This window comes from Colletotrichum higginsianum (assembly GCF_001672515.1).
Source record: "Colletotrichum higginsianum IMI 349063 chromosome 7 map unlocalized unitig_7, whole genome shotgun sequence".
Lineage (NCBI taxonomy): Eukaryota > Fungi > Ascomycota > Sordariomycetes > Glomerellales > Glomerellaceae > Colletotrichum > Colletotrichum higginsianum.
The window spans coordinates 3,381,976-3,405,959 of record NW_017263917.1 but is presented as its reverse complement, the minus strand read 5'-3'; the positions used below and the strand labels follow the sequence as shown (position 1 = coordinate 3,405,959).

The 23,984-nt window shown below is 57.6% G+C and overlaps 7 protein-coding genes across 7 annotated transcripts; 4 read left to right on the top strand and 3 right to left on the bottom strand.

Moving 5' to 3' along the window:
- Window positions 1-1,801: 1,801 nt before the first annotated feature.
- Window positions 1,802-2,602, top strand: CH63R_10731 (uncharacterized protein; the record flags this gene model as incomplete). The annotated part of the gene is made up of 1 exon (XM_018305705.1): window positions 1,802-2,602. One exon carries the CDS (start codon window positions 1,802-1,804, stop codon window positions 2,600-2,602), a length of 801 nt encoding a protein of 266 aa, XP_018155129.1.
- A 2,621-nt stretch (window positions 2,603-5,223) lies between these two features.
- CH63R_10730 (Taurine catabolism dioxygenase TauD) lies at window positions 5,224-7,522 on the bottom strand (the record flags this gene model as incomplete). Its single annotated transcript, XM_018305704.1, has 4 exons — window positions 5,224-5,695; window positions 5,822-6,468; window positions 6,594-6,982; window positions 7,105-7,522. 4 exons carry the CDS (start codon window positions 7,520-7,522, stop codon window positions 5,224-5,226), a joined length of 1,926 nt encoding a protein of 641 aa, XP_018155128.1.
- Window positions 7,523-9,814: 2,292 nt separating this feature from the next.
- Window positions 9,815-12,229, top strand: CH63R_10729 (FAD monooxygenase; the record flags this gene model as incomplete). Its single annotated transcript, XM_018305703.1, has 5 exons — window positions 9,815-10,010; window positions 10,049-10,219; window positions 10,324-10,878; window positions 10,983-11,318; window positions 11,781-12,229. The coding sequence occupies 5 exons, from the start codon at window positions 9,815-9,817 to the stop codon at window positions 12,227-12,229; spliced, it is 1,707 nt and encodes a 568-aa protein (XP_018155127.1).
- A 2,455-nt stretch (window positions 12,230-14,684) lies between these two features.
- On the top strand, window positions 14,685-16,321 carry CH63R_10728 (major facilitator superfamily transporter; the record flags this gene model as incomplete). Its single annotated transcript, XM_018305702.1, has 3 exons — window positions 14,685-14,952; window positions 15,103-15,478; window positions 15,574-16,321. 3 exons carry the CDS (start codon window positions 14,685-14,687, stop codon window positions 16,319-16,321), a joined length of 1,392 nt encoding a protein of 463 aa, XP_018155126.1.
- A 1,367-nt stretch (window positions 16,322-17,688) lies between these two features.
- On the bottom strand, window positions 17,689-19,070 carry CH63R_10727 (Mannitol 1-phosphate dehydrogenase; the record flags this gene model as incomplete). The annotated part of the gene is made up of 2 exons (XM_018305701.1): window positions 17,689-18,257; window positions 18,326-19,070. The coding sequence occupies 2 exons, from the start codon at window positions 19,068-19,070 to the stop codon at window positions 17,689-17,691; spliced, it is 1,314 nt and encodes a 437-aa protein (XP_018155125.1).
- Window positions 19,071-20,043: 973 nt separating this feature from the next.
- Window positions 20,044-20,868, top strand: CH63R_10726 (FAD binding domain-containing protein; the record flags this gene model as incomplete). The annotated part of the gene is made up of 2 exons (XM_018305700.1): window positions 20,044-20,398; window positions 20,477-20,868. The coding sequence occupies 2 exons, from the start codon at window positions 20,044-20,046 to the stop codon at window positions 20,866-20,868; spliced, it is 747 nt and encodes a 248-aa protein (XP_018155124.1).
- Window positions 20,869-21,129: 261 nt separating this feature from the next.
- On the bottom strand, window positions 21,130-23,706 carry CH63R_10725 (C6 transcription factor; the record flags this gene model as incomplete). Its single annotated transcript, XM_018305699.1, has 1 exon — window positions 21,130-23,706. The coding sequence occupies one exon, from the start codon at window positions 23,704-23,706 to the stop codon at window positions 21,130-21,132; it is 2,577 nt and encodes an 858-aa protein (XP_018155123.1).
- Between the last annotated feature and the right edge of the window lie 278 nt (window positions 23,707-23,984).

Genomic DNA, 23,984 nt, shown 5'->3' with positions numbered 1-23,984 from the left:
AATGTATGGAACCTGCAATGGCAGCATCGCCATGCCGGTGTTAGCACAGGCGCCAACCTGACAGCCAACTTGATGCCCATCCATGTTGCTGGTGACCAGTCCGTGTCAAGGGGGGATCTATGCGCATGGCGATCACCTTCTAAACCATACAATGAATACCCGATGTTAGCGTCCATTGAAATGAGGGCAGTGACGAGCTAGTTCGGTGCTACGAAGGAAACATGGTCGGGAGACTTTGACGATGTTTTTCTTCGTAGCCTTTTTGCGGATTGCCTACTCGATGAAGGTCAGGATGCCGGGACGAAGCAATTAGAAACGCGTCGGCACTGGCCTTTGTTGTACTCTACGCCTCTCAGTTATCACTGTCCTTCTGGTATTGAAGGATGTTCCTCCAGAGAAAGTATGCCAGATCCATAGACGCCGACGCCAGGCTGCAAGCGTGCTAGATCCCTGCGTGCATATCGACCGTGGGCTGATGCGAGCCAACATGGATCTTCGATAATGATCAACAGATCCATGTTAACAGCAACCTGAACGGAGTTCATGATCAGAAGGGGAAAACGGTCGTTCTCTGCAGAGAGAACGAAGGACTTCCGATGTCCGCTATAGAGTTTTGGGAGGACTGAAGTGAGCTTTGCATGCGTATTCATGCCTGGGACTGCTGCTTGCTCCTTCCCTTGACCAGCTTAGGTATTTTGCGTGCAGCTCACCGCTCATTACTAACCGCTCATCATGTATCCTTTTCCTCATTACGTGTATTTAGACAGACAACTCTGCTCCAACCACTCCGCGGTGGCATGGGAGTTTTCTTGTGAGGTATAAAGTTGAGACTCGACCTTGGAATGGCTTTCAATTGCAACCCAGGAGAAAAGAAATACGTTGATCAACACTGCTATTGCCGCCATGTCAACCCTCCCCCCCCCCCCCCCCCCCCCCCCCTCTTAGAGTAAACATTGTTTATCGAAAGCATATTCTCACGCCTTCGGGTCAACCTGAGAAGGGGCTACCTGAATGAGGTGGTCTTCTGGTTTGTTCTCCAAGCAAACAAGCGACAGCGTTCATCGTCCAGCCCCTCCAAGTCAACAAAGGAAGCAAAGTAATAACACCCAGTGCCGATTTGCATTGCAGGCAGCTGTAGTCTTTCCAAAATATTGTTGTTGGGCTTGTTTTACAACAACACATTTCACAACAACACAAACCACTGTCAGTGCCTTCCACTCTGTCTACCTAGGCAGCCTCTAGATGCTGTCTCACTGCCACATTGGAACAATGTTTAGAAACTAATTGTTGGAGGATGGAAGACTTCTTCCTTCTTGTTATGCTCCACACGCATTGCTGCTACCTGCTACCTAAGTAAGAACAAGATGAAAGCTACCACCGTGCCAGTCCCAGCCACATGCCTGCTCAGGCAGTTCCGCTCTTTTCCTATCTCATTCTCTCACGTCAAGTTCAGATTCATCTTAGTCGTCCTCTCAGTCTTGCTCCTTATGAGGCAACAGCAATCATTGCTTTTCGCTCCTGCCCTAGCTGCTTCCAGCACCTCATCTGCCTGAAGACCTTTTACAAAAAGACGCGTTCCATTTCTCGATTCCTCTTGAGCTTTCTCTCGCACACCTTTTCCCTTCCACCTCATCAGGGAAACACTACATTTACCCAATCGCTCCTCAATCATTATCGTCTTCTTCCTTTAGCTCATCACCAACCATCTCCCGTCACCGTTGCTTCTTCAGCACCATCCGCTCTTCTTTGCTTACTGCCAAGTAACTCATAAACTACACTCACTCGTCAAGCATCATACATCATGTCTGCCGACGGCTCCTCCCCCGAGGCTTCTGCCAAGCCGGTCCTCACCGAGCGTGAGTTTGAGATCCTCAAGCTCGCCTGGAGCTGCATGAAGACTCCTCCCGAGGTGAGTATTTCCAGAGTTCCGTCAAATAGATTCACCTTCCGCTTTCGAACCGAACTGACGTTTTCTTCTTCTTGGTCGCAGATCGACTACCAGAAGCTAGCTGCCGCCTGCGGCATGACCAACCACCGATCCGCCTCCAACGCCTGGGGCTCCATCAAGAAAAAGATATTCGCTGATATGCCCCCCGCCGTCGACGAGGACGGCAAGCCCGTCGCGACCCCGAAGCGCAAGCGCGCCACCCCGGCCAAGAAGAAGGCTGCTCCCGCCGCTGACGAGGGCGATGAGCTCGCCAACTCGGATGGCGAGGAGAAGCTCGTCGTTGAGACTCCCAAGAAGAAGCGCAACACCCCGGCCAAGAAGAAGACCGCCGCTGCCGCTGCTGCCGCTGCTGCCGCCGATGGCGAGGGCGCCGATGACGAGGAGACTGCTCCCGAGACTCCCGCCAAGAAGAAGCGCACCCCTGCCAAGCGCAAGACTCCCGTCAAGTCCAAGAAGGCCGCCGACGCCGCTGCCGCTGCCGCCCCTGCTGATGACGGCGAGGAGAAGGCTGAGACCGAGAATGCCGCCGACCAGGCTGCCGCTGCCGACGCCGCCGCCGATGTCGCGAAGCTCGACGTCAAGGATGAGGACAAGAAGGAGGATGACAACAAGGATGTCGAAATGGACAACGGCGAGAACCAGGACGAGATCTGAATGGTCTTGCCTCTCGTCTCCGCCTTCTCCCCTCTGTGTTCGTTACGACTTTTCCCCATCTCACGATATCTTGGGGTTTTCTTTTTTCTGGCAACGGCAAGTGTTCTGGAATCGTCTGGCTTGGAATGGCGTTTAGGGATAATGACACACGCGGGTGAACGGCACTGGACAGAGTTGTTTCAACTTCTGGGTCATCACGGTTGATGCAAACTCGTACAATGATGAGCCCATGGGGTTTTCAGGTAGCTTGGTTGGCCTAAAGTAAGAGGTCAGGATTTGAATCAAGCTCTAAACATTGACTCGTTGTTACCTGCTGCACCGTGACCACTGACATGTTTTTGATTTGTTCATCCTCCCTTTCCCAGCATTGTGTGATGCGATTGTCCTGGTAGGCGCGAGAGCGCTTGGCCGTCATCAACCCTCGGCTGATGTATCGAACTCACTCGAGTAATTCCAATCTAGATTATATAAGCATTGATTAAAGAAGCGAGGACCCAGTCGTCTCACATCAGCCGACTTGGTTTCGCTCTTACGACGATTCCGGTCTAACGAAGGGTGAGCCTCCCACCCAGATCCTCCCCGTGGCAACTACAGCTTGATAGCCGTTTCAATCGAGTCGAACCCAACGAGTCCAGTCGAAATGCTGTTCCAAGTAACCAGGATTCCTCCTCGGCTGGTCGAGTGTAAGAGGGCCGCGCTCTTCATCGGAGCGTCACCCAGCGACGGCACATTCGGTCTCGGGCAATATCAGCACTCTGGACCGGCACCGAAACCAAACACACAAACCAAGCACCAGAACGGCAGTGTATCATCTCACTATCAATCTCAATTGCCGCCGCTCCCGCGTTGCGCACCCCAAACGAGATCTCCTGCGGCTCCCGCCTCCTCAAAGCTGGCGCGTCAACCCCCCCTGCCCCTCTCCGGTCCCTCCCGTCTTCGGATTCCGGCCCCAGTGCGGGTTAGAAGTGAAATGGGAAGTCATCAAATCTTCTCGCCCCTGTCTCGTCTCCATATCTAAGCCCATTCCATCATCACTTCGGCAATAGTGCGATGTCACTTCCGCCATGTCGAGCCTTCATACCTATCGTTAAACATTGACAGAGTGCGATTTGTGCCCTTTGGATATCATCTCCCCTGCCATTTTCCAGCTGCCTCTAAACCACCTTTCGAACGCGGTTCTTCCTTGAAGAGAAAGCCCACCCAAGCTCGACGAGCCCGTGTGCTTCTTTCAAGCGAGGGCTATTGTTATACCACGGACAAACTTGACGTAGGGAAAAAAATAGACATCAGTGTGTTATTCGTCAGCAGACCAAGTTTAACCGCCCCCTGAGCCTTTTTCACAAAGTTCCGAAAAGCGAAGAGACGGGCTGAAGACCCTCTCGTTGTTGTCAGGCGAAGGAACGGTGCTACCTAGACTCGGAAGATGACCGCGCCAGGCCGAACACAGAAAAACCCACCGAAAGATGATCCGGCGGTGGGTTGACGATATCTCACCCCCCTGCAGCACATCTGCCGTCCGAGGTCCCGCGCCTGCCAAGGTACGATGCGGCTTGCCGGCGGCAAAGGGGAGAGAGGGGGGTAGAATGTGTGATTAAGTTGTCAACTTGCATGAGTCGACGTAGTGTGACAAGGAGACAAGACGCCTTACTCAGTTTAGCCTTTACAGGTCCCCCCCTTACCACTTTGACAACTGACACCTACCTATATCGTAACCGTCTCAGGTGAAGATCACAGCAATGTCGTACCAGGGGCTATGAACTCCTGCAGGCAATTGACTGTTGGCCGAAAGGGAAGAAGAGGCTATGCCCCGAAAGAATGTCCGGTGGAACGTACGGGGAGGCCGAATTAACTGGGTGTAGGGCATACTGCTTGTTGTGGTATAGGGCCAAGTTGATTGACTCGAACGCTGTTGATCTTCCGATTACTATTTCCCGCATCCCACCGGCTCTATTTCGTGCCTCCATCCAACCTCTTCCTTATCTTTCCGCATCTTTCTTCTTTACCAGTGCCAACCCCATTAAGAATGTTTTACCGCGTATAACGTAGTTGGAAGCAGATGGTTTAGCTCCCCTCAGTGGTAGATCTTTTAATTGCAGCCACACTCCGATCAGCAGCAGATCTACTGAGGCCCGTATACACACGGATGGATCTCCAAGGGTCAGGCTTGTCGGTCTAACATTGCAGGTTTACCTAGCAAAAAGATGAAGCTTACCACGTACCGTAGCACATCACGTAGATCATCGCCATCAAAGAGACGAGTTTTGGTTGGGTCATGTGACTCTGGAATTTGGATTGTCGGCTTCATAGTACGCACGTATTTTGGTTCTATTCCCTGTGTAATGTGAATATCTACAAACTAGGTAGTATGAATCAACAACACAGCACGGGTCAGATTCGCACTTAAGAGACTTGGAGTGATTAAATAATCTCTTCCGCTAAAAAAACTAAAAAACTAGGCGTATCAATCGCGAGGAAAAACCAAGAAAAAACGAAAGAGAAAAACTAAAAAACTAGAGGGGGAATCCTAAACCAACACCGCATATGCCAACTTTTGCAAACAGTTTTCATGTACAGGAGAAAGTGCAAGAGACTTTCCAACACCCACTCGGGACTCCCGTCAGCTAGTCAAAGTGAATGCGCCACATCTCCCTCGGGGACCCGGCGGTGAAGTCGCTGCGCGTGTGCATGGCTAGGATGTTGTCGCTGACGAGGAGGTCGCCCTGCTCCCAGGCGAAGTAGAGCGTGTTCCTGCGGTCGTGGAGCAGGGAGTCGATGGTGTCGCAGACGTCGGCGCTCTCGGCCTCGCCGACGTCGTCGATGGACACGTAGGTCGCGTCGAAGGCCGTCTTGGTCTCGGGCCAGGGCTCGTGGTAGCGCAGGCAGGGCTCGCCGGTCGTCGGGTGGGGGACCACGAGGGGCAGGCCGGTCATCTTGGTCGAGTCGAAGGAGCTGGTCTGGACGTTCCAGGTGAGCTCGCGGAGCCTCGATAGGGGGAGGTGGGCGGGCAGGTTCTGGAAGAGGAGCCGCGAGGGGGTGAAGAGGGTGAAGCCGGTGTCGCTCGGCGAGGGGGTGATGGAGGTGAAGAGCTGGAATCTAAGGGGTTGATTTCGAGTGTTAGAGAAGAAGACAAGTTGGAGGATCATGAGCAGCCATATGCCGTAATAGCATGCATGAGAACGGGGGGGGGGGGGGGGGGGGATTGGGGAGAATGAGGCTTACCTGGGCGGGTTGGGGAGAAGCTTCTCGGTGCCGTCTGGCTGGGGCACCTTGTGCGTCTTGAAGAGGCCGTCGAAGTGGAAGGGCATCCACTCGGACGACAGGACGTTGTTCAGGCCGCGGGTGTCGGCGCCCTGGTCCTTGACCTCGAGGACGAGGCCGAACTTCCAGGGCAAGGGCCTGCCGAACTCCTCGGCCTTCTTGACGAACAGGTCGCGGTCCTTGGTCTTGGAGAAGCCCCTGAGGACGACGGGGGAGTTGACCTCGGCCAGGGCGCGGACCTTGTCGGCCTCGACGTCGTGGATGGAGAGCTTCTTGGGCCCGGCGGCCGGGCGGATGAGCAGGCCGCAGGGGTACATGGGCTCGAAGGTGACGTCGGACTTCCAGCGCAGCAGGTCGCTCGCCTCGCGGAAGTAGCTGGGCCGGCCGTCCTCGTGGACGAGCTCGTACTTGGGGTCGTTCTCGAAGTCGGAGCGGGGCCCGGTGGTGACGGCGCCGTTGAGGTCGAAGGCGATGGAGCAGTGCCAGGGGGTGGTGTAGTAGCTCGTGGTGGGCAGCGGGCTGATGGGGATCTTGTTCTCGCCGGTGGAAGGGTGGATGGAGAGGCGGATGTGGTCGCGGAAGTTCTCGCGGACGGCGCGGGCGAAGGCCTTTGGGTTTCGTTTAGTGTGAGTACGACGGGGTTTTTTTTTTTTCTTTTTCTTCCTTTTTCCCCTCCTTTTTCTTCCCGAGAGACGAGATATCATGCAACCTGACGAAGAGACGGAAGACTTACATCACCACGCTGGAGCATCTGCTTCGAGATGTACTCGATGCCCGTCTTAAACTTGGTCTTGGACCGGTCCTCTCCGACGGGGTAGACGTGACGGAGGTCGGTCTCGAGGAACTTTATGTACCCGCGATATGTCAGGCAGGTGTCCTGGTTCTGGGAGATCTCCTTGGAGGGGTCGTAGTCGGCGCGTCCAAAGGTGTTGAGGAGGGCACGGCGGAAGTTGGTGGCGTTGGCGACGTATGTGATCTCCTCGAGCCTGCTGGGGAGGTTGGGCAGGTGGACGAGGTCCTGGAGGCGCGAGAACTCAATGTTGGTCAGGTTCTTCTCGGCAGCGAGGCCACGCAACGTCTCTCCGTATGCCCAGACCTCCTTGTCGGGGACGCCGAGGAGGTCTTGTTGAGGGTGTTAGTCAGGGAAGGAAAAGAAGACCAAGGAAAAGAAGACCAAGGAAAACAAAAACAAAAAGAAGATTGGACACAAGAGGGAGGTGTCATAAAGGCCCAGCGAGACTCACCATTGTACACCAGTCCATCCGAGATGATGGTGAGCTTCGCGCCGGGCTCGTACAAGTCCTTGATGGCGGAGCAGAGGCCGTTGAGGTTGGCGAGCGAGAACTCCTCGGCCTTGTCGGGCAGACGGCTGAGGACCTTGTCCCTTGTGTTGGGGGACTTGAAGGGGAAGGCGGGGAGGCACATGCGGATCTGGGCGCGGGCCTTGACTTTCCGGTAGATCTGGGAGAGGAAGCCGAGGCGGCCCTCGAGCTCGGCCGGGCAGGTCTCGTGCGGCCGCCGGATGCGGTAGCGGCAGATGATGTCGAGGATGGCGGCGGCCGTGGACAGGGCCTCGTCGTCCATCATGTGGGGAGCCACCTTGGAGATGAGCATCACCTCTGGTGATGGTTGGCGAACCGGGGTCTCTATGGCGGACGGCATGTTTGTTTTGGCTGGTGGTGTAGCTCGAAGGCGGGAAGAATGGGTAAGGGTTGTTATGCAGCAAGGCAGAAGAAAGTAAGGGTTGAATGAGGATGGACAACAAGGCTCTTTGGCTGGCCAGTCAAACCAACAAAGGTTCCCTTAAGACTGGCAAGATGGATCGTAAGATGCAAATACAAGCTTGATCTTAAGTCTACTGGGGGGAGTCTGGTCTAGAAAGGGAGAACACGCCCCTCGACGGCTCGGGAGAGGCAACCGGGCTTATATCCAGCTTTCCTGATCGCGCGGCAACGAGCCGCCAACGTTGCATCTGCAGCTCGGAAATGACGATCACGAACAAGGGAAAGGGTCATGGAAGAAGGAGAGGAAAAAAAAAAGGAGCAGCAGGCTAGGTCGCGGCAGTGGCCGCCACGGTCAGTCTGCCTGCATCTGGTCACGTCCATATCTGACCATGTTCGGATACCCCATCGGACTGGGCCTCGTACATACGCGGGTTTGGCCCATAACGGCCAAATTCCGACCTTGACCAGGCTATACCAGCCGGTTCCGTGGTCCGTCGAGGAGAACGGAGCCGTGGCGCGACCACTTGCACTGGAGTTCCGACGACATTCTAACATCCAACCCGTGCGGATACAGAAGGAGATTCCGACGGGATCAAAATACATCCAGACATCGATCCAGCACTGCTCTGAACCTGTTCTCCCCCACCCAACCAGGCACTGACAAGATTTTCTGCAACTGAGTATCCATCGTCGATCGAGTCAGGGTTGCCACTTCACAGGAGGAACAGGGCCCATCAACTTCAGGGAAGCTCATGCAATAGGATCAGAAAACGGAACTTGGACCTGGGACCACCACCTTACCCAGCTTCGACTTGACAGTCTGACAGCTGGGGTCGACCCACGTCACGGGTGGAACAAAACGCTGCAGAGCCGGCTCAAAGGGGGAAGACCGGCGCGTTTTTCCAAGATCTCGCCAGTTGTATCCTTACCAAAAACATATCAGCTGCAACCGCGCGGGAGTCGTCCGTCGTCGTCAAGGGAAGGTGGAAAAAGGATCCCATCCCTGCAAAGGAGGGGGGGGCGTAAAGGAGTGTGGAGCCGGACGCCATGTTATACACTGCAGAATCGAGTCATCCAACGGGGTCCAAAACGAGGCCACGGGACCTTGCCGCGGCACACGCAGGTGGGCTGAAGAAGAGCAAGACGATGGAGAAAGAAAGAAAGATGAAGGGAATAACAATAGCCGCTTTGCTAAGGAGGGGGGGGGGGGAGGTCAGATTCCGCACCGGTACAGTAGGAGGGTCCTCCCGCGCGGCGGCTGGGCCGTGGAGACAAGGTTGTTCTGCAATCTGCAAAAAAAACGGCACCTTACCGGATCCGCCCATCCGAACAGGGACACCAAGCCCGGGATTCCATGGCGACAATCAACGGAGGGCCATGAGGTCAGTGACAGACGGGGACCCCCGTCACGGCGTTGATAACTCGACTGGGCAGGTGTTTCCAGCCAGCCGGAGGGAGGAGAGGGTCCATCACCTGCGACGCTACTCTGGTAAAAGCCCGTAGTAAGTATGGGAAGGTCACATTGAGATCGCCGAGTTCGAACATAGATTCCAGGTTTGCTGTGCAGTCCTTTTCTTCCCCCAGGCCTCCCTCCTTCTTCATCTCTATGCGGAGTGCATCCACAACGCTGCGCGGTGGAGGAGCGTAGCATTCGATTTCATGTCAGGACAATACACCTCCCACAACCCCCCCGGCACATCCCGTTATCAGATGATACATGGCCGTCTGCTTTGTGTTCCACCAGGCATCGCCGCATCGGCCACACCGGGGGCTCGGTCCAGGGGACGGAACGGGTCCCCTTGTGAATGGGTTCCGGTTCCAGCCTTCGGGGGAGAGATGTGGAGGGGGGGGGGGGAGCGTGGAGTATCTGATATGTACCACGCATGTCAAGTAGAGCCGTTCATCGCGCCATGTTGGACGACCGACTAAGACGACATCACCGCCTCTGACCTGATCTGGCCTGACCTGATCTGCTTAGCAATCTGAACTCGTTCGGTTTGCAGGTCCTGCTCTTCTTTTACTTCCGAGGATATCGTACCCGGGTAGTCTTGTTGTACACGGCGTCTGAGACAAGGAGAGACAGAGAGAGAGAGAGAGAGAGCCATATCTCGAAGCCCGACTTACACCTTTTTTTTCGGACGTCTGCAACCCACTCATTTTCCCATCTCTCTTTTGTTGTCTTTGATTTGATACCACCACCACTCTTACCAATCCTACCATTACTGCAATAATGGGCTCCATTCCCCGTGACGAGACTCTCGAGACCCAGGTCGACCTGACCATCATCGGCGGTAGGTATCAGCCACACAATCCGCAAGAGGGAAAGGAAGGTCCAAGGTTTCTGACATTTGACCAACTAGGCGGGCCAACTGGCCTTCTCACCGGCTACCTGGCAGAGCAGCTGGGTGTGTCGGTATGCATTATTGGTATGTTCAGGGGGAACAGAAGACACAACGTTTTCTAGTCAACCTCGTCAAAGAACAGAAGAGCATGGCCATTGACGTGGCCCATCCAGACAGCAAGCAAGGCCCTCTGGAACTGGGCAGGGCCGACGCGCTCAACGCCCGCACGCAACAGTCCCTCGAGGTCGTCGGCATCCTCGACGACCTCATCCAGCAAGGCATCACATGCAACAGTAAGTGATTTTTTCCCCCTCCCAGCGCTCTTGCGCCGCTCCGTCCGTGTAGAACAACGAAAGTCCCTGACCGGCGCCGCCTCCTTTTCTCTCCCCCTTTCCAGCGAGCTCCACGTTTGCCGACGGCGACTTCAAGTCGCGCCAGAGCCACTGGTGGACGGGCCTCGAGCACTGCTTCCGCAAGAACTTCCTGATGATCGGCCAGCCCGTCGTCGAGAAGGTGCTCTCGGAGCGGCTCAGCACGCCCATCGGCTACGGCGAGACGGTCTCGGCCATCGCCGAGGACGCGGACGGCGTCGTGGTGAGCACGAGCAAAGGCCGCACGATCCGCAGCCGGTACGCCGTCGGGGCCGACGGGGCGCGGTCGACGGTGCGCAACGCGCTCGGCATCAGCTTCACGGGCACCAAGCCCGAGATGGTCTGGGCGGTGCTCGACACCTTCCTCGACACGACGTTCCCCGTGTGCTCCGAGATCATCACGTTCCAGCTCAACGGGCAGAGCCGGGTGTCGTGGATCCCGCGGGAGCGCGGCATGGCGCGCTTCTACGTCCTGCTCGACGGCGACATCACGCAGGCCAAGGCAGAGGCCTCGATCCGCGAGCACATGGCCCCGCACCGCGTCGACTTTGTCAAGACGGAGTGGTTCAGCACCTTTGACGGTGAGTGTTTTTGATGGCCTTCCTTTTCGTTGATGTGACGGGTTATTCTTCTCCCTCGTCGTCTTCTTCTTCTTTTTCTAACAAGGCAACGCACACACACACAGTCAAGGAGCGCATCGCGGGGACCTTTGTCTCCCGGGACGGCGGCGGCCGCATCGTGCTGGCGGGCGACGCGGCCCATGTCCACTCGGTCAACGGCGGCCAGGGTCTCAACACGGGCATCGCCGACGCCTTCGCGCTGGCCTGGCGGCTCGCGGGCGTCCTCACCAACGATGGGCTCAGCCCGGACGCGGCCGACAGGCTCATCCGGAGTTACGACGTCGAGCGACGCACCGTCGCGCAGGGCGTCATCGACGTCGCGGCGGCGCTCGTCAGAGACACGATCAAGACGGCCAAGGAGTACGTCTCCACCATCGAGAAGAATGCCGGTTACATCACGGGTAAGCTTGTTCTGCTTCGTCTCCTACATGTTTCTTCAATGTTGCGGCAGAATACAGGGTTTGCTTTCCCACCGAGCAAACCTTCCCTCCCTCCCTCCCTAGAGTTGGTTGGCACTCCCGTCTCCGCCAAACTCTGATCAGGGAACATGCTTCCCCGGGGTTCTTTCACCCTTGGTCTTTTACCCTATAGGAAACGAGAATGGGGAAAATCACCCCCCCGGAAACAAAAAGGGGGTTGCGCACAAAGAAAAGGGGAGACCTGGGAGATGACATGACAGAAACGGACCTTCAGAGCGCGCTCCGATGCGACTGTCCTCTTCCAGAGTCTCCACGCACCACCCCCAATAGTTTAGCCATAAAAGAAGAGAGGGTGGGGGGCAAAAACTACCAAAAAAACAACCACTAAAAAACTGGAGGACTCGGGAGCTTTTTCGGCTAATCTTTATTCTTCTTCTTCCGCAGGCATGGGCGTGGCCTACGACGGCACCGGCTCGCCCCTGGTCCACGAGTCCTCCCACGGCATCTGGACCGCAGGCCGGCGCTGTCCGGACGTCCTCCTGGCGCCGGTCTCCGGAGGGGAGCCGAAGCGCCTCTACGAGCTCGTCTCCAGCCAGTACGGCAAGCACCTGGTGCTCAGGGTCGGAGGGCAGCCGGGGGCAAGCCGCGGCGCCCCATCGGCAGGCGTCAGGCTCTTCAACATCAAACCCCAACAGACGGAGGAGGAGACTCGTACGACGTCGACAGGAGCTGGGGATTCTCCGGCAGAGTTGTCTTCGTCGACCTTCACGGCCGAGTGGGCGGCTGACGATGACAACTTCACCGTTGTCGTCAGGCCGGACATGTACATTGGCTACGTCGGCCAGGGCGACGACGGATGGAGAGATTACCTATCGTACCTGAGTCAGTCGTAGAAGGGAAGGGGGGGGGGGCGACAAACCCTGGTCCCGTCCCTGCTCTGCGTGTTTTTATTTTTGTTGTTTTTCGCTTCTCCTTTTGTTTCTCAGACTGGGATGGAAGCACGATACCCGTAAGGGGGGACACAAAATACTGGAGCGACTTTCTTTTTAGAGAAATCCCAACCCTGGGAATTGCACATCACCACGCCACTCACTCACTACTTGACAAAAACTTGGGACTGCGGGTTCCTACTCGGTGCCAATCGATCAATCAACGTGTGGAAGACGACTTGATTCATGAGGAGCCCACTTGACTACTCGAAACGTCCAAATGGATCTACGATCAGCCGGTTGAGGTTGTGGTGCACATGGGCCGGCCGTATAACATGCCATGCCATGGAATGAGCGTGTGTTGCAATCCCTCGGCCGCCCCCATTTTGAATCCTTGAAGCGTTACCGTGATGATAAACCGAGAGCTGAGTTCCCCAAAACTGATAAGTCCGAGGGTCATAAAACAACATCCCTCCCATCACACCACACCAAATCACGCTGCCACTCACCCACCCACCCACACACACACACACACACACACACACACGCTGGCGCCATCGAGCGCAGAGGCCGCCGGTGGGAGAACCCGCAACTCTATTTTTGAAGCGGCTACTGCTCTTCATCATTCTTGATCGACTGCCCATCACAGCAAGGCCCCGATCCGCGACGGGGGAGGGGGGGGTGACAACTCCTTGCCAAGTCAACAAACAAGTCAGCCAAGCGTGATAGATACAATAACTCGGTCTAGACAGCCGGAATGTGGGATGACATCCGGCGGGTTATACGTCATTTCACCCAAGCGCTTGTTTGTTACGGTTGTTTCTACAGTACTTACTTACTAGACCAAACCCATCTACACGAATACATAAACGAAAATCCCGTCGGTTTCTGCGCGTGAGCTCGCAGCGTCGCTCGCTCTCACTCAAACTTTGTCCCTCATTTCTCTTTCCCCTTCTTATCACGCTTCCCCCCTTCCCCTCCCCCCTTCTGGCCACCTTTCTAGTTTTCTAAGAAACATCACGTAACCCGTCCCCGTTTCTCCACAACTTCCCTTCTGCCAAGAAGCTCGTGGGAGGCCTTCGGGATCTCGTCGAGTCGTTATCAAGAGAACCCCGCGGCTCTAATCAGCAAACTCGGCGTTGAGGCAGCGGGCAATGGAGCAGCATCGTGCCAGAGCCCCCGCCGCCGACCCACGGACTGTGGCCGAACCGGTCGCAAAGGGCATTTCTCTCTTCACCGCCCGGCCATGGCCCCAGCCGCGACGGCTCAAGTAGGTATAGTAGTAGTAGTAGTTGATCAATCGTCGAATCCACCACTCCGAGCTTTCAACGAGCTTTCAAAAAAAAAACCCCAACCTCGAAGACCGGCGGCGTCTTCCAGATGCCCAAGATTCCAGACGAGGCCCGAGATGCGTCGACGGGGAGTGACCACATCTACCCGAGGGCATCCCGCCTCCAAAAAAGCTCAAGTGAAAGGTTGTGAAGTGTCAAGTCTCTGTTACTGCTTCTTATTGTTGCTGCTGCTGCTACTGCGATCGGACTTCTGCTTTCTGCACCGCGACCGACGACCTGCATCGGTGATGCTCTAATCGGCATCGGCAAACGTAATAACCAATCCTCTCATCCTCGCATCCTCAACCGCCAGCTTCCCTTCCCTTCCCTTCCCTTCCCCGGGGTCATTGGAAACACGTACCAAACGCGCGCGCCAACTCTAGTTTGCAGTTCGCGCGTGCTTCACCGCAAAGGACAGCCAGATCCGTACGTCCTGTCGCGAGAGAGAGAGAAAGAGAGAAACATTTGGTAAGCTGGACCAGCGTGTTTTTCCCGCCCATCGTCGCAACGACGATATGTTTCGAGGGCCATCTGGTCTCTGTAACACGGGCTGCGACAGCCGCGACGGCGAAAGGCAGCGTTCAACCCGAGCTCCGGCGAGGCCCAGGCGCCGCTCTCCTCAGAAGGCCAACACCGTGGAGGAGTCCGCCTTGGAATGTATTTAACAATCAGTGCTAATTCTCTTTCTTCTTCTCTCCTTTTAAGATTCATCCAGCGGGCGGAGAGAGTTGGCCGTCATTTATCTTACTTTTCTCCCCCCTCTTCTCCCCTCTCTGGCGCTTCCGGTGCTTGTTTGTTACTGTTCAAAGTTGGGTGGTGTGTATACGTCGCTTGGTGATCAACACCTCTCAACTCTGAGTTTGGGTATTGAAGAAGGAGGAGGAGGAAGAGCCAAGACGAACACACACATACACACCTACACACCTACACACACACAGAGATATACGCAGAAGCACACGCACGCACGCACGCTCGCACGCACACACGGCGACAAACCCAGCAGCACACACCTACCTACCTACCTGCATGACCTCTCGATGCAACCCTGCCCCTGGGCTGAGCTAAAAAAGGGAAAATAAAGTGGCGTCATGCCATTCCTGGCGGAGAAGGAAAAGTCCCCCTTTGGGCACGACCTTTCCGATCCCGGTTCCGAGCACAGTTCCGAGCAGGACACGCCGAGCCCGAGCCTCTCCCCGAGGACCGACGAGGAGAGCGGCGGCGACAGCGACGGCGGCGACCACCTCGCAACAACGCCGGACGCCCTCTCCGAGAAGCCGGCACCGGGCCCTCCGAACGGCGGCTCGAGGGCCTGGCTCCAAGTCCTCGCGTCCTTCTTCATATACTTCAATACGTGGGGTGAGTTTAGTTCTAAGTCGCCCTGTATCCTGCTGTTCTTCCCGTCACAAGAGTTGTCGTCAAAGTTGTCCAAACACCGCTGCCCCAAGGTGGTTGTGTGGGCTGGCCCAAAGAGTCAAAAAAGACTAACACCAGGATTTCGTCCCACAGGTCTCGTCGCCAGCTTCGGCGTCTTCCAGGTCCACTATGAGGCCGATCTGCTGCAGGAGTACAGCCCCTTCGCCATCTCCACCATCGGCTCCCTGCAGAGCTTCCTGATGGTCTTCCTGGGCTGCTTCGCCGGCCCCATCTTCGACCTGGGCTACGCGCGCCAGCTGCTCTGGGCCGGCTCCCTGCTCATCGTCGCCGGTACCGTCGCCCAGAGCTTCAGCCGGACCCTCTGGCAGCTGCTCCTGTCGCAGGGGCTCTGCGTCGGCGCCGGCATGGGCAGCCTGGCCGTCCTGGGCGTCGCCGTCCTGTCGCCGTGGTTCTCCACGAGGTTGCCCGTGGCCTTTGGCGTCGCCGCCGCGGGGAGCGGTGTTGGCGGGTAAGTTCTGGCCCTTTCCTTTATTTTTCTCCCCCCCTCAAGAGAAGAAGACCTTAGACACTGACGTTTGGTGTTTGTCTCTCTCTTCTTTCTAGTCTGGTACTGCCCATCCTGTTCCGGTCCCTCGAGCCCGAGATCGGCTTCGCCTGGACGGTGCGGACCATGGCGCTGGTGGCGCTGGCCACCCAGGGCGTGTCCATCGTCAGCATGCACACGCCCAGGACCCCCCGGCGGAGGCGCGCCTGGATCGACCGGTCCGCCTTCACGGACGCCCCCTACCTCCTCTTCGTGGCGGCCTGCTGCCTCGTCTTCCTGGGCATGTACACGCCCTTTGTCTACATCCAGGGCTTCGCCCTCCAGCGCGGCGCCGCGAGCTCCCAGGTCGACAAGTACCTGCTGGCCATCATGAACGGCGGCTCCATCCTCGGCCGCGTCATCCCGAACCTGTTCGCCCAGCGCCTCGGCGGCATGAACCTGCTCGTCGCCGCCGTGCTCGTCATGTCCGTCTCGGCGCTCTGCCTCATGGCCGTCCAGCACACCGCCGGTCTGGTCGTCGCCCTCGTCTTCTACGGCTTCAGCAGCGGCAGCTTCTTCTCGCTGCAGCCCGCCACCTTCGCCAAGCTCACCCGGGACCGCGACTACATCGGCACCCGCCTCGGCATGGCCTACGCCGTCATGTCCGTCGCCCTGCTATTCGGGTCCCCCGTCGGAGGCGCCCTGGTGCGCTCCGTCAGCTTCTCCAGCGCCTGGATATGGGCCGGCGTGTGCCTTGCGCTGGGCAGCGTCATGGCTGCCGTCTCCAGAGGCATGGCCAGCGACTGGGATTGGAGAAAGCCTACGTAATGTTTAAACGATAATGATGGTTTGGTTTGGGGGTAGCACACGCGTTGCTCGACCGGCAAAACCTCTCTGTAGCCGTTGAAGGACCCGGCCCGCCCTTGACCGATGGCTATGATGGGCAAGGTTCTTTTGAAGCATGTTGCATTGGATATGATTTACAGCCTGTCTTGTGCGGTATTGGCATGAGCATAGACGATACGATCGATACCCCGTAGATTTCATGGTTTACTGCATAACGCGTAACGAAGATTCATGTTTACATTTGGCTCTTTTCTGACCAAGTCCGTGTACAATGATTGGTTCTGGACCATGTGAGGAACAAGCGCGCTAAAGCGAGAGACTAAAATCGGCAATTTCTGGATGCTGAAAGAAAGCATACAATTCGACCCCCTCTAAGAGTCACCTAGCTAGCCAACTCAGCCTTAGTTAGACATGTCAAGTAAACACTCTGCCCTGCCGTCAGTAACCTGACGTAAAAGAAGACCAATTCTGTACCAAATTGCAGAGCCGTAGGTAGACAAGGCCCGCCTGACTCTTGTGTGTATCCACGCAAGCCACACACAAGTTGCGATATAGTCCCCAGCAAAAGCTCCACCTACACAGCGGTGGAGAGCCAAAAGGGATGGGCCCTGGCCAGGGATCGAACCTGGGACCTCTTCCAGTGAATTGCGAGATATCTCACGATAACCCTAAGGAAGAATCATACCGCTAGACCACCAGGGCGGAGACGTTTTCACGATGTGGTGAATTGTTGGAGTGGCGCTGCGCAGAATGGCTTCATAATGATGGTGCTGAGGTCTACATGCACATGCACACTCGCTTTAGACAACGGCTGCTCATGGAGTCTTTACAAATGCAGTCCTTACGTACAAGTTGTAAAGTTGATACACCCTGCCGGGGTTTTGAAAGTTAGCTCGGCAAAATGCCCCGAAAGTGTACAGAAAAGGTAGGTGCTGTACAGATTCTAGAATTAGGTACTAACTAATCTTATTGCTCTTAGCTAAGGGACTACATCTAAAAGTTAAAATGTTGAAGTTGTTTAGGCACTTAAAATATGTGAGAAAGCAGTGGGTAGCTAAGAGTCTGTTCACAACACCTCTGTATATGGGCTTGTAAAACTAACATTTACAAAACTGGCAGGCATATACGCTCAGGATGGAAGTGGTGAAATATGGGTTACTAGTCAGTTGCTTGAGTTGATCTGGGAAACTCCGACATTCTGTTAAACTGCACTCTGACACATGCAAGTTGCTGCGCGCAGAGAGCTTTCTTTTTGTGATAGAACACCCTAGCTTGTGCTTGTTCATCAGGCCCCCCCTCCAACACAAAACAAGAGAAATCGTTCCCTCATCATCACTCACAGTAAAGGTTTACAGTTGTGCCCGCGTGTCGGACGCCTTCTGGTACTTCTCAACCTCCCTCCGGCCTCGCTCCAGCTCCTGCGCCAGGTCGTACTTCCACACCCAGTCCATGCGGGTCGACAGGTCCTCGGCGATCCACGCCGGGTCGTCGCCCAGCTCCAGGTCGTACAGCCGGCCCTGCTCGCGGCTGTCGACCACGAGCCGCTGCGACCTCTCGCGCCGCGTGGCGTTGTACGCCGCGAACGCCGCCTCGACGCCCCCCCCGGGGCCCCGCGCGTCCGGGACCAGGCCCAGCAGGTTCCCCAGGACGCACGCGTCCTCGATCGCCATGCCCGCCCCGGAGCCCTTGTGCGGCGTCGAGGCGTGCGCGGCGTCGCCCAGCAGGCAGACCCGGCCCCGGTAGTAGGTCGGGCTCGGCGGGTGGTCGAAGAGCGCCCACACGTCGGGCTTGCGCATCATCTGGATGATCTTGCGGCACTGGTCGCCCCAGCCCTCAAAGTCCCGGAGCATGGCCTCCTTGTCCACGGACACGACCCAGTTGTCCGACGGCCACTCGTCCGCGCTGCGGAAAGCAACCACTGCCGCCCCCATTAGCCTCTGATGTTGGCCCGAGAAGTAGTAACCAATAGTATCAGGGGCTGCTTACCGTTCATCATCTTGCCCTTCGCCACAGAGAACGTCAGGATGTGCCCGTGCCGTCCAGAGTATATCTGGCTGTTCCTCGCCAGCTCTTCGCCCAACACTTGCTCCGCCTCCTCCATGGGGACGAGGCCGCGGTACGCGTACTTGCCGGAGAAGACGGCCTTGGAGGCCGGGCTGCCCTCGCCGAGCATCACGCTCCTCAGCCTGGACTTGATGCCGTCGCAGGCGACCAACGCGTCGTGGACGGCGGTCGTGCCGTCCTGGAACCTCAACGACACGCGCGCGCCGTCGTCTTCGTAGCCCACCGCCCGCTTTCCGAACACGGCGACCCCTTCCGGCAGAAGCTTGACCAGCTCGTCCAGGAAGTGCGCCCGGTGGACGCTGGTCTGGCCCGTCTCGCACACCTGGCGGTGGATCAGCTCGCCCTCGCGGTGCCTGCCGCCGCAGCTTTCGCCGTACCGGAAGTCGAACCACACGTTCCGGTGGTCCTCCGACAGGTTGTTCGTCGCATGGTTCTCAAAGGCCTGCCGTACGTGCGGCGAGATGAGGGACATGGCCCGGAGGGCGTTGGGGCCGAAGGACACGCCCGCCCCGATCTCGCTGAACTTGGCGGCCTGCTCGTAGAGCGTCACAGGTATCCGGCTCTGGAGCAGTTGGAGGGTGAGGGTCAGGCCGGCGATACCGCCCCCGACGACGGCCACGCTGAAGCTCTTGGTCGGAGGCTGACAGAACTCTGGCGGAGGCGACATCTCGGATGCTCGAACTTCACGGATAATGAGCAAGTTCGTGTTTCTCAGGAGAAAAAGTGTAAAAGCGGTATTCGAGTAAGTAAACACTTGAATAGAGTTCCCGCGGTTTGGATGGTGAAACAGAACAGACCACCTATGATTAGGTAGGTATACGGCCTTCAACTTATATTCCAACACCGAGGACTGCCGGGACGGAGGGTCCTAGTCACACAGAAGCCAACCTGACGAGAACAAAGAAGGGAATCATCGCTGCGGCACAGTCATTCGTTGTGGCCTGACCGACTATTCAGACGAGAACGATGACGCTCTTGTTGGGACATTGTTTGCCATCCTCCCCCCAGACCTCGGGGTACAATCCCGCGTTGCCGGTGCTGATACGGCCGTATGCAAGGCAAACATCGCTTCGATGACTGTCGGATGAAAGAATCACTGCGTCCAGGACACTTCCAGGGGCAATATCGCAGCCTATCGGGGTCGGGGATGGGACGCTTTCGGGAACGGGTCGCCTATAAACGGCCTCTCTGCCGAAGCAATCATCGGGTGACAGACGCGCACTGACTACGGAGTGTATCAGAACATGAGGGGGACTTTTGGGATCGTGTGTTGCCTTCAAGCTTCAGTGTTTTTTTCGTTCGCCGGAACTCTAAAAGGGTGGCTGTGCAAAATGTTTGCCCATTTTACATACTTCAAGATGATCCTGTTGTTTAGAAACTTGACATCCTGCCTCCCGGCATCCCGTTTTGGTGCTTTGTTTGGTATGCTCCATCTTGGACTTCTAACCCCGGATTCCGATCCGAAGACATTGTGACATAGGTTCGGGCATATGCTGTTGTCTAACCCCCCCGGATACCATCGTACCGTGTGGAGGGGTTTAAAGAAGGCCAAATGGTAGTCCGCAAAAAGCTTCAACCAGGCACAGCATTAACACAAACACCCATTCAAAACGAGCTAGAACCGACCAAACGTCAACGCCATGTCGGCCAAGCCTACCTTCATCTTCGTCCCGGGAGCGTGGCACTGCGCAACCAAGTTCCTACCGGTGGCCTCTCAGCTCTCAGCTCTCGGCTACGCTACCATACTTGTCCGGCTCCCGTGTTTTGGCGCAGAGCCTCCCTTGGCGGATTTCGGGCCCGACGTCGCCGCCATCCGACAACAGATTCAGGCGGCAGTCGACGACGGTCAAGATGTCGTTCTCTTTATGCACAGCTACGGGGGCATCGTGGGCTGTGAAGCCTGTCGTGGGTTCGACAAGACGGCCCGTCAACGCCAGGGCAAGCCGGGCGGGATCGTCCGCTTGGTGTTTTGCGCTGCGTTCCTCGCCCCGGAAGGTAAGTAAGGGTTGTAATTTCGGAGCATAGCATCAAAGAAAGAAACCGGCCGGAAAAGCTGACGTGGGTTATTTCAAGGGGTCTCCCTCTTGGACATGCTCCAGGGGGATCTGCCATCTTGGTTCATCGTGTCGCAAGACGGCACGCGGGTCGTCCCCGCGCAGCCGGCGGAGGTCTTCTACAACGATCTGGACGACGAAGCAGCAAGAGAGGCCGTCTCGGGGCTGAGGCACCACAGCTACCGGACCTTCTCCAGCAAGCTGACCTACGCGGCCTGGAGAGACGTCCCGGTCACGTACATCAAGTGTGAGCTGGACAGGGCGATTCCGCCGCAGGCCCAGCAGCGCATGATCGATGTTGCCGGAAGGGACGTGGTCGTTGAGTCGGTTGAGACCGGGCACTCCCCGTTCCTGAACAAGCCGGATCTCGTGACGACTGCTTTGAGACGGTCTGCGGGTGAGGCCTTCTGAGAGAGAGAGAGCACTTGGAGTTTGCTGCTTCTGCTGCTGTGGTGTGTTGTTGAGGTGTTTGACGCGTGTAATGATTTGTGACAAAAATCATAATTCAAATTTTACGGCCTGCGCGAGCCGTATCCATAACGTTTGAAATAACGAACCCCTCCCTTGGTCATGAGGCCGAAAGAGCTGACGTTTAGTGGTTCCCAGTCTCGGGGGTATTGGAAGTTTCTTCATCATTCATCACCAACTAGGCCATACAAGTCCATGCCTAACCTAGCATGCAGGCTCGGGCAAGACGCCCGTATCAGACAGCATCACATCATCCGCGTAGCCCAGATGCGTCAAGCTGGCATCTATGGTAGGGAAGAAGGGCATGTCTTGGCCGTACGAGTCGAAAAGCAGCGTCCTCGGCGACATGGGGAGAAACATGTCCATCGGGGGCGCGTTCGGCCCTCGACCGGCCTCGCCGTCCATCATCGACGGCCCATCCGTGCTCCCGGTCGTCAAGGAAACAGTCTGATCCACACTGCTCACCTCCCCCGCCTCCGAACCGCCTCTGTGTCTGTGGTCTACGAGACCGAGACCGAGCCCGGGGCCACCGGCTCCCCGATGGAAGAAGCCCGGCCCCGTCCTGAACATCTCCGTCGTCGCCGGGGCGCCCTCGTGAACGGTGCCGAAGAGCTCGCCGATCAGCACGCCCTGGCACTCCATCTTGCGCCGCGCCCGCCTCTCCCTGTACAGCACGCAGGCGCCCTGGAGGTGCTCGACGATGGACAGCTCCCTGCTCGCGACCGGGTCGTGCCGGCTGAACTTGCGCAGGAGCGCCCGCGCGTCGTCGAGGCCGCGGTCCAGCGGGAACGTGGTGTCCAGGTCGCCGAAGATGGCCAGCCCGAGGACGAGCGCCGAGACGAAGGCCGAGTTGATGACGAAGGGGTGCCGCTTGGCGACGTTCTTGTCCGATATGAGGCTCGACAGGAGGTCGACGGTGCGGATCGCCGAGTCGACGCAGGCGTGGACGAGGAGCTGACTCGACGGCGACGGCTGCGACGACTGTGGTGTATGTGTATGTGTATGAGTATGAGTATTTGGATGGGGATGTGTGTGTGTATCGTCGCCCCATGTTGTCGACAACGCCTGGGACCGCGCAATGTTCCTCGAGACAAAGTCGATGAGGAACGGCCGGGACAGCAGCATGATGCTCCAGTAGTACGCCTTTTTCAGGTAATAGAGTCCCATGTTGGGATACCTCTCGCCGTCGGCGGCGTCGACGTACCTGCTCGGCTTCATGCCGTCGGCGGCGAGGCCGTCGCTGAACCTCGCGGCCCAACGACGATGCCGCTCGCTGATGCGCTCCAGAGCGTCGGCGGACACCATGCGCTTGGCATAGACGTCGTTCAGGATGGACTCGAAGATGGCGCAGAGGTCCAGCGAGGCCGAGTAGTGCATCCGGTCCCCGTCCCCGTCCCCGTTTCCCTCCCCCTTTGCCTCGCCCGACGAGGACGACGAGGACGACGAGGACGATGACGAAGGCGCCGTGTCGCGGGTCTCGGAGGTGGCCAGCGGACGGCCCAGGGACGCGCTCAGGAACAGGTCGAGGACGCGGAGGGCCTTCCACAGGCGCTCCCGGGTGTCCTTCTCCTGCGCCGAGAAGAGGCGGGCCGGGATGTCGCCGTCTCTCCGGTGGATTCCCAGCGCGTAGGCGGCGCGGACGGCGACGCCGAGGTGCATGAAGGCCGAGTTGCGCCGCGAGGCGCCGAGGAGGTAGACGGTGACGAGGACGTAGCTGCGCACCGTGTTGTTGGTCGGGTTCTCCATGGCGTACGAGACGGCGAGGAAGCGGCCGTAGTTGAAGTACCTCTCGGCGTCGTCGTCGCGGTCGCCGTCGCCGTCGGGGCACCGCTGGGCGCCAATGGCGAAGGCCAGGTAGAAGAGGCAGTCCATGGCCTCGTCGTCCTGGATCGTCGTCGTCGGCTCGCCGCGCAGCCAGTGCTCGAGGTCCTCCAGCAGCTCCGCCTCGTCGAAGACGTCGAGGATGCAGTTGGTCGCCCGCAGGTACCAGCGGAGGAGGTATCTCGCCTGCTCCGGGCTCGGCTTGGCGGGGACGTCGGCCGGGTTCGTGACGGCCCATCTCGGGCGCCCTTCCGGGGTGGCCTCGACCATGATGTGACGCAGCGGGTCGTCGGTGAAGGGACACGAGCCCACCCGGTCGCGGACCAGCCGGCGGATGACCTTGACGAACGCCAGGTTGGCGGCGTCGCCGATGAACATGAAGCGGCCCTTGCCGTCGGCGATGAGCCGGGATACCTGCGGCACCACGGTGCTCTGGGAGAGGTGGCTGAGCTGTGACGACGAGGCCCGCCTGTGATGATGGTGACTGGGCGGGACACTGCCATTTCCGTGAAAAGAGGACGAGGAGGCGGCGGCGGCGGCGGCGGCTGGCCCGTACGGGTTGAAGGCATGATGACCGTGGGCGGCCGGGCTTCCGTGAGGAGGATGAGAAGAATGAGAGGAATGAGAAGGGGGATGAGAAGGGGGATGAGAAGGAAGATGAGAGGAATGAGAGGAATGAGAAGGAGGATGAGAAGGAGGATGAGAAGGATGAGAAGGAAGAAGAGGAGGAAGAGGAGGATAAGAACCCAGACGATCCGGGGTTCTCGCAGACGAGGAGCCGCCTCCTGGAGCATCGAAAGCCGTCGGCGGACTGGCAAAGGCACAGTCGCGCTCGACTCGGCGGATCACACACCTCCTGCAGGGCTGTCGGCCATCGCAGCGCTCCTTACGCCGTTTGCAGTTGGCGCAGGCCTGGACGCATCTGCGCCGCTCGCTCTGGCGGACTCGTTTTGTGGGCATCTCGCGCGTGTAAGGGTTTGTATGTGTGCGTTTTGTGTGTGCGTACTATGTGTCCATCCGCCTCTGTCTGGAGGAAAGAGAGAGATATGTCTGTCGGTGACACTCCACACACAACTTTTGACGGGATGCTCTACTACAACCGAGGACGTTGGACCCCGAGACTGGGAGATCCGGGGTTTGCAAAGTGACTTGGCTTCGAGTTGCGTGCCTTTTGCGGGGGGGGGGGGGGGGGGAATCATTTGTTCTCCGACGGGGGTTCCAGCCCACAGACAGACAGG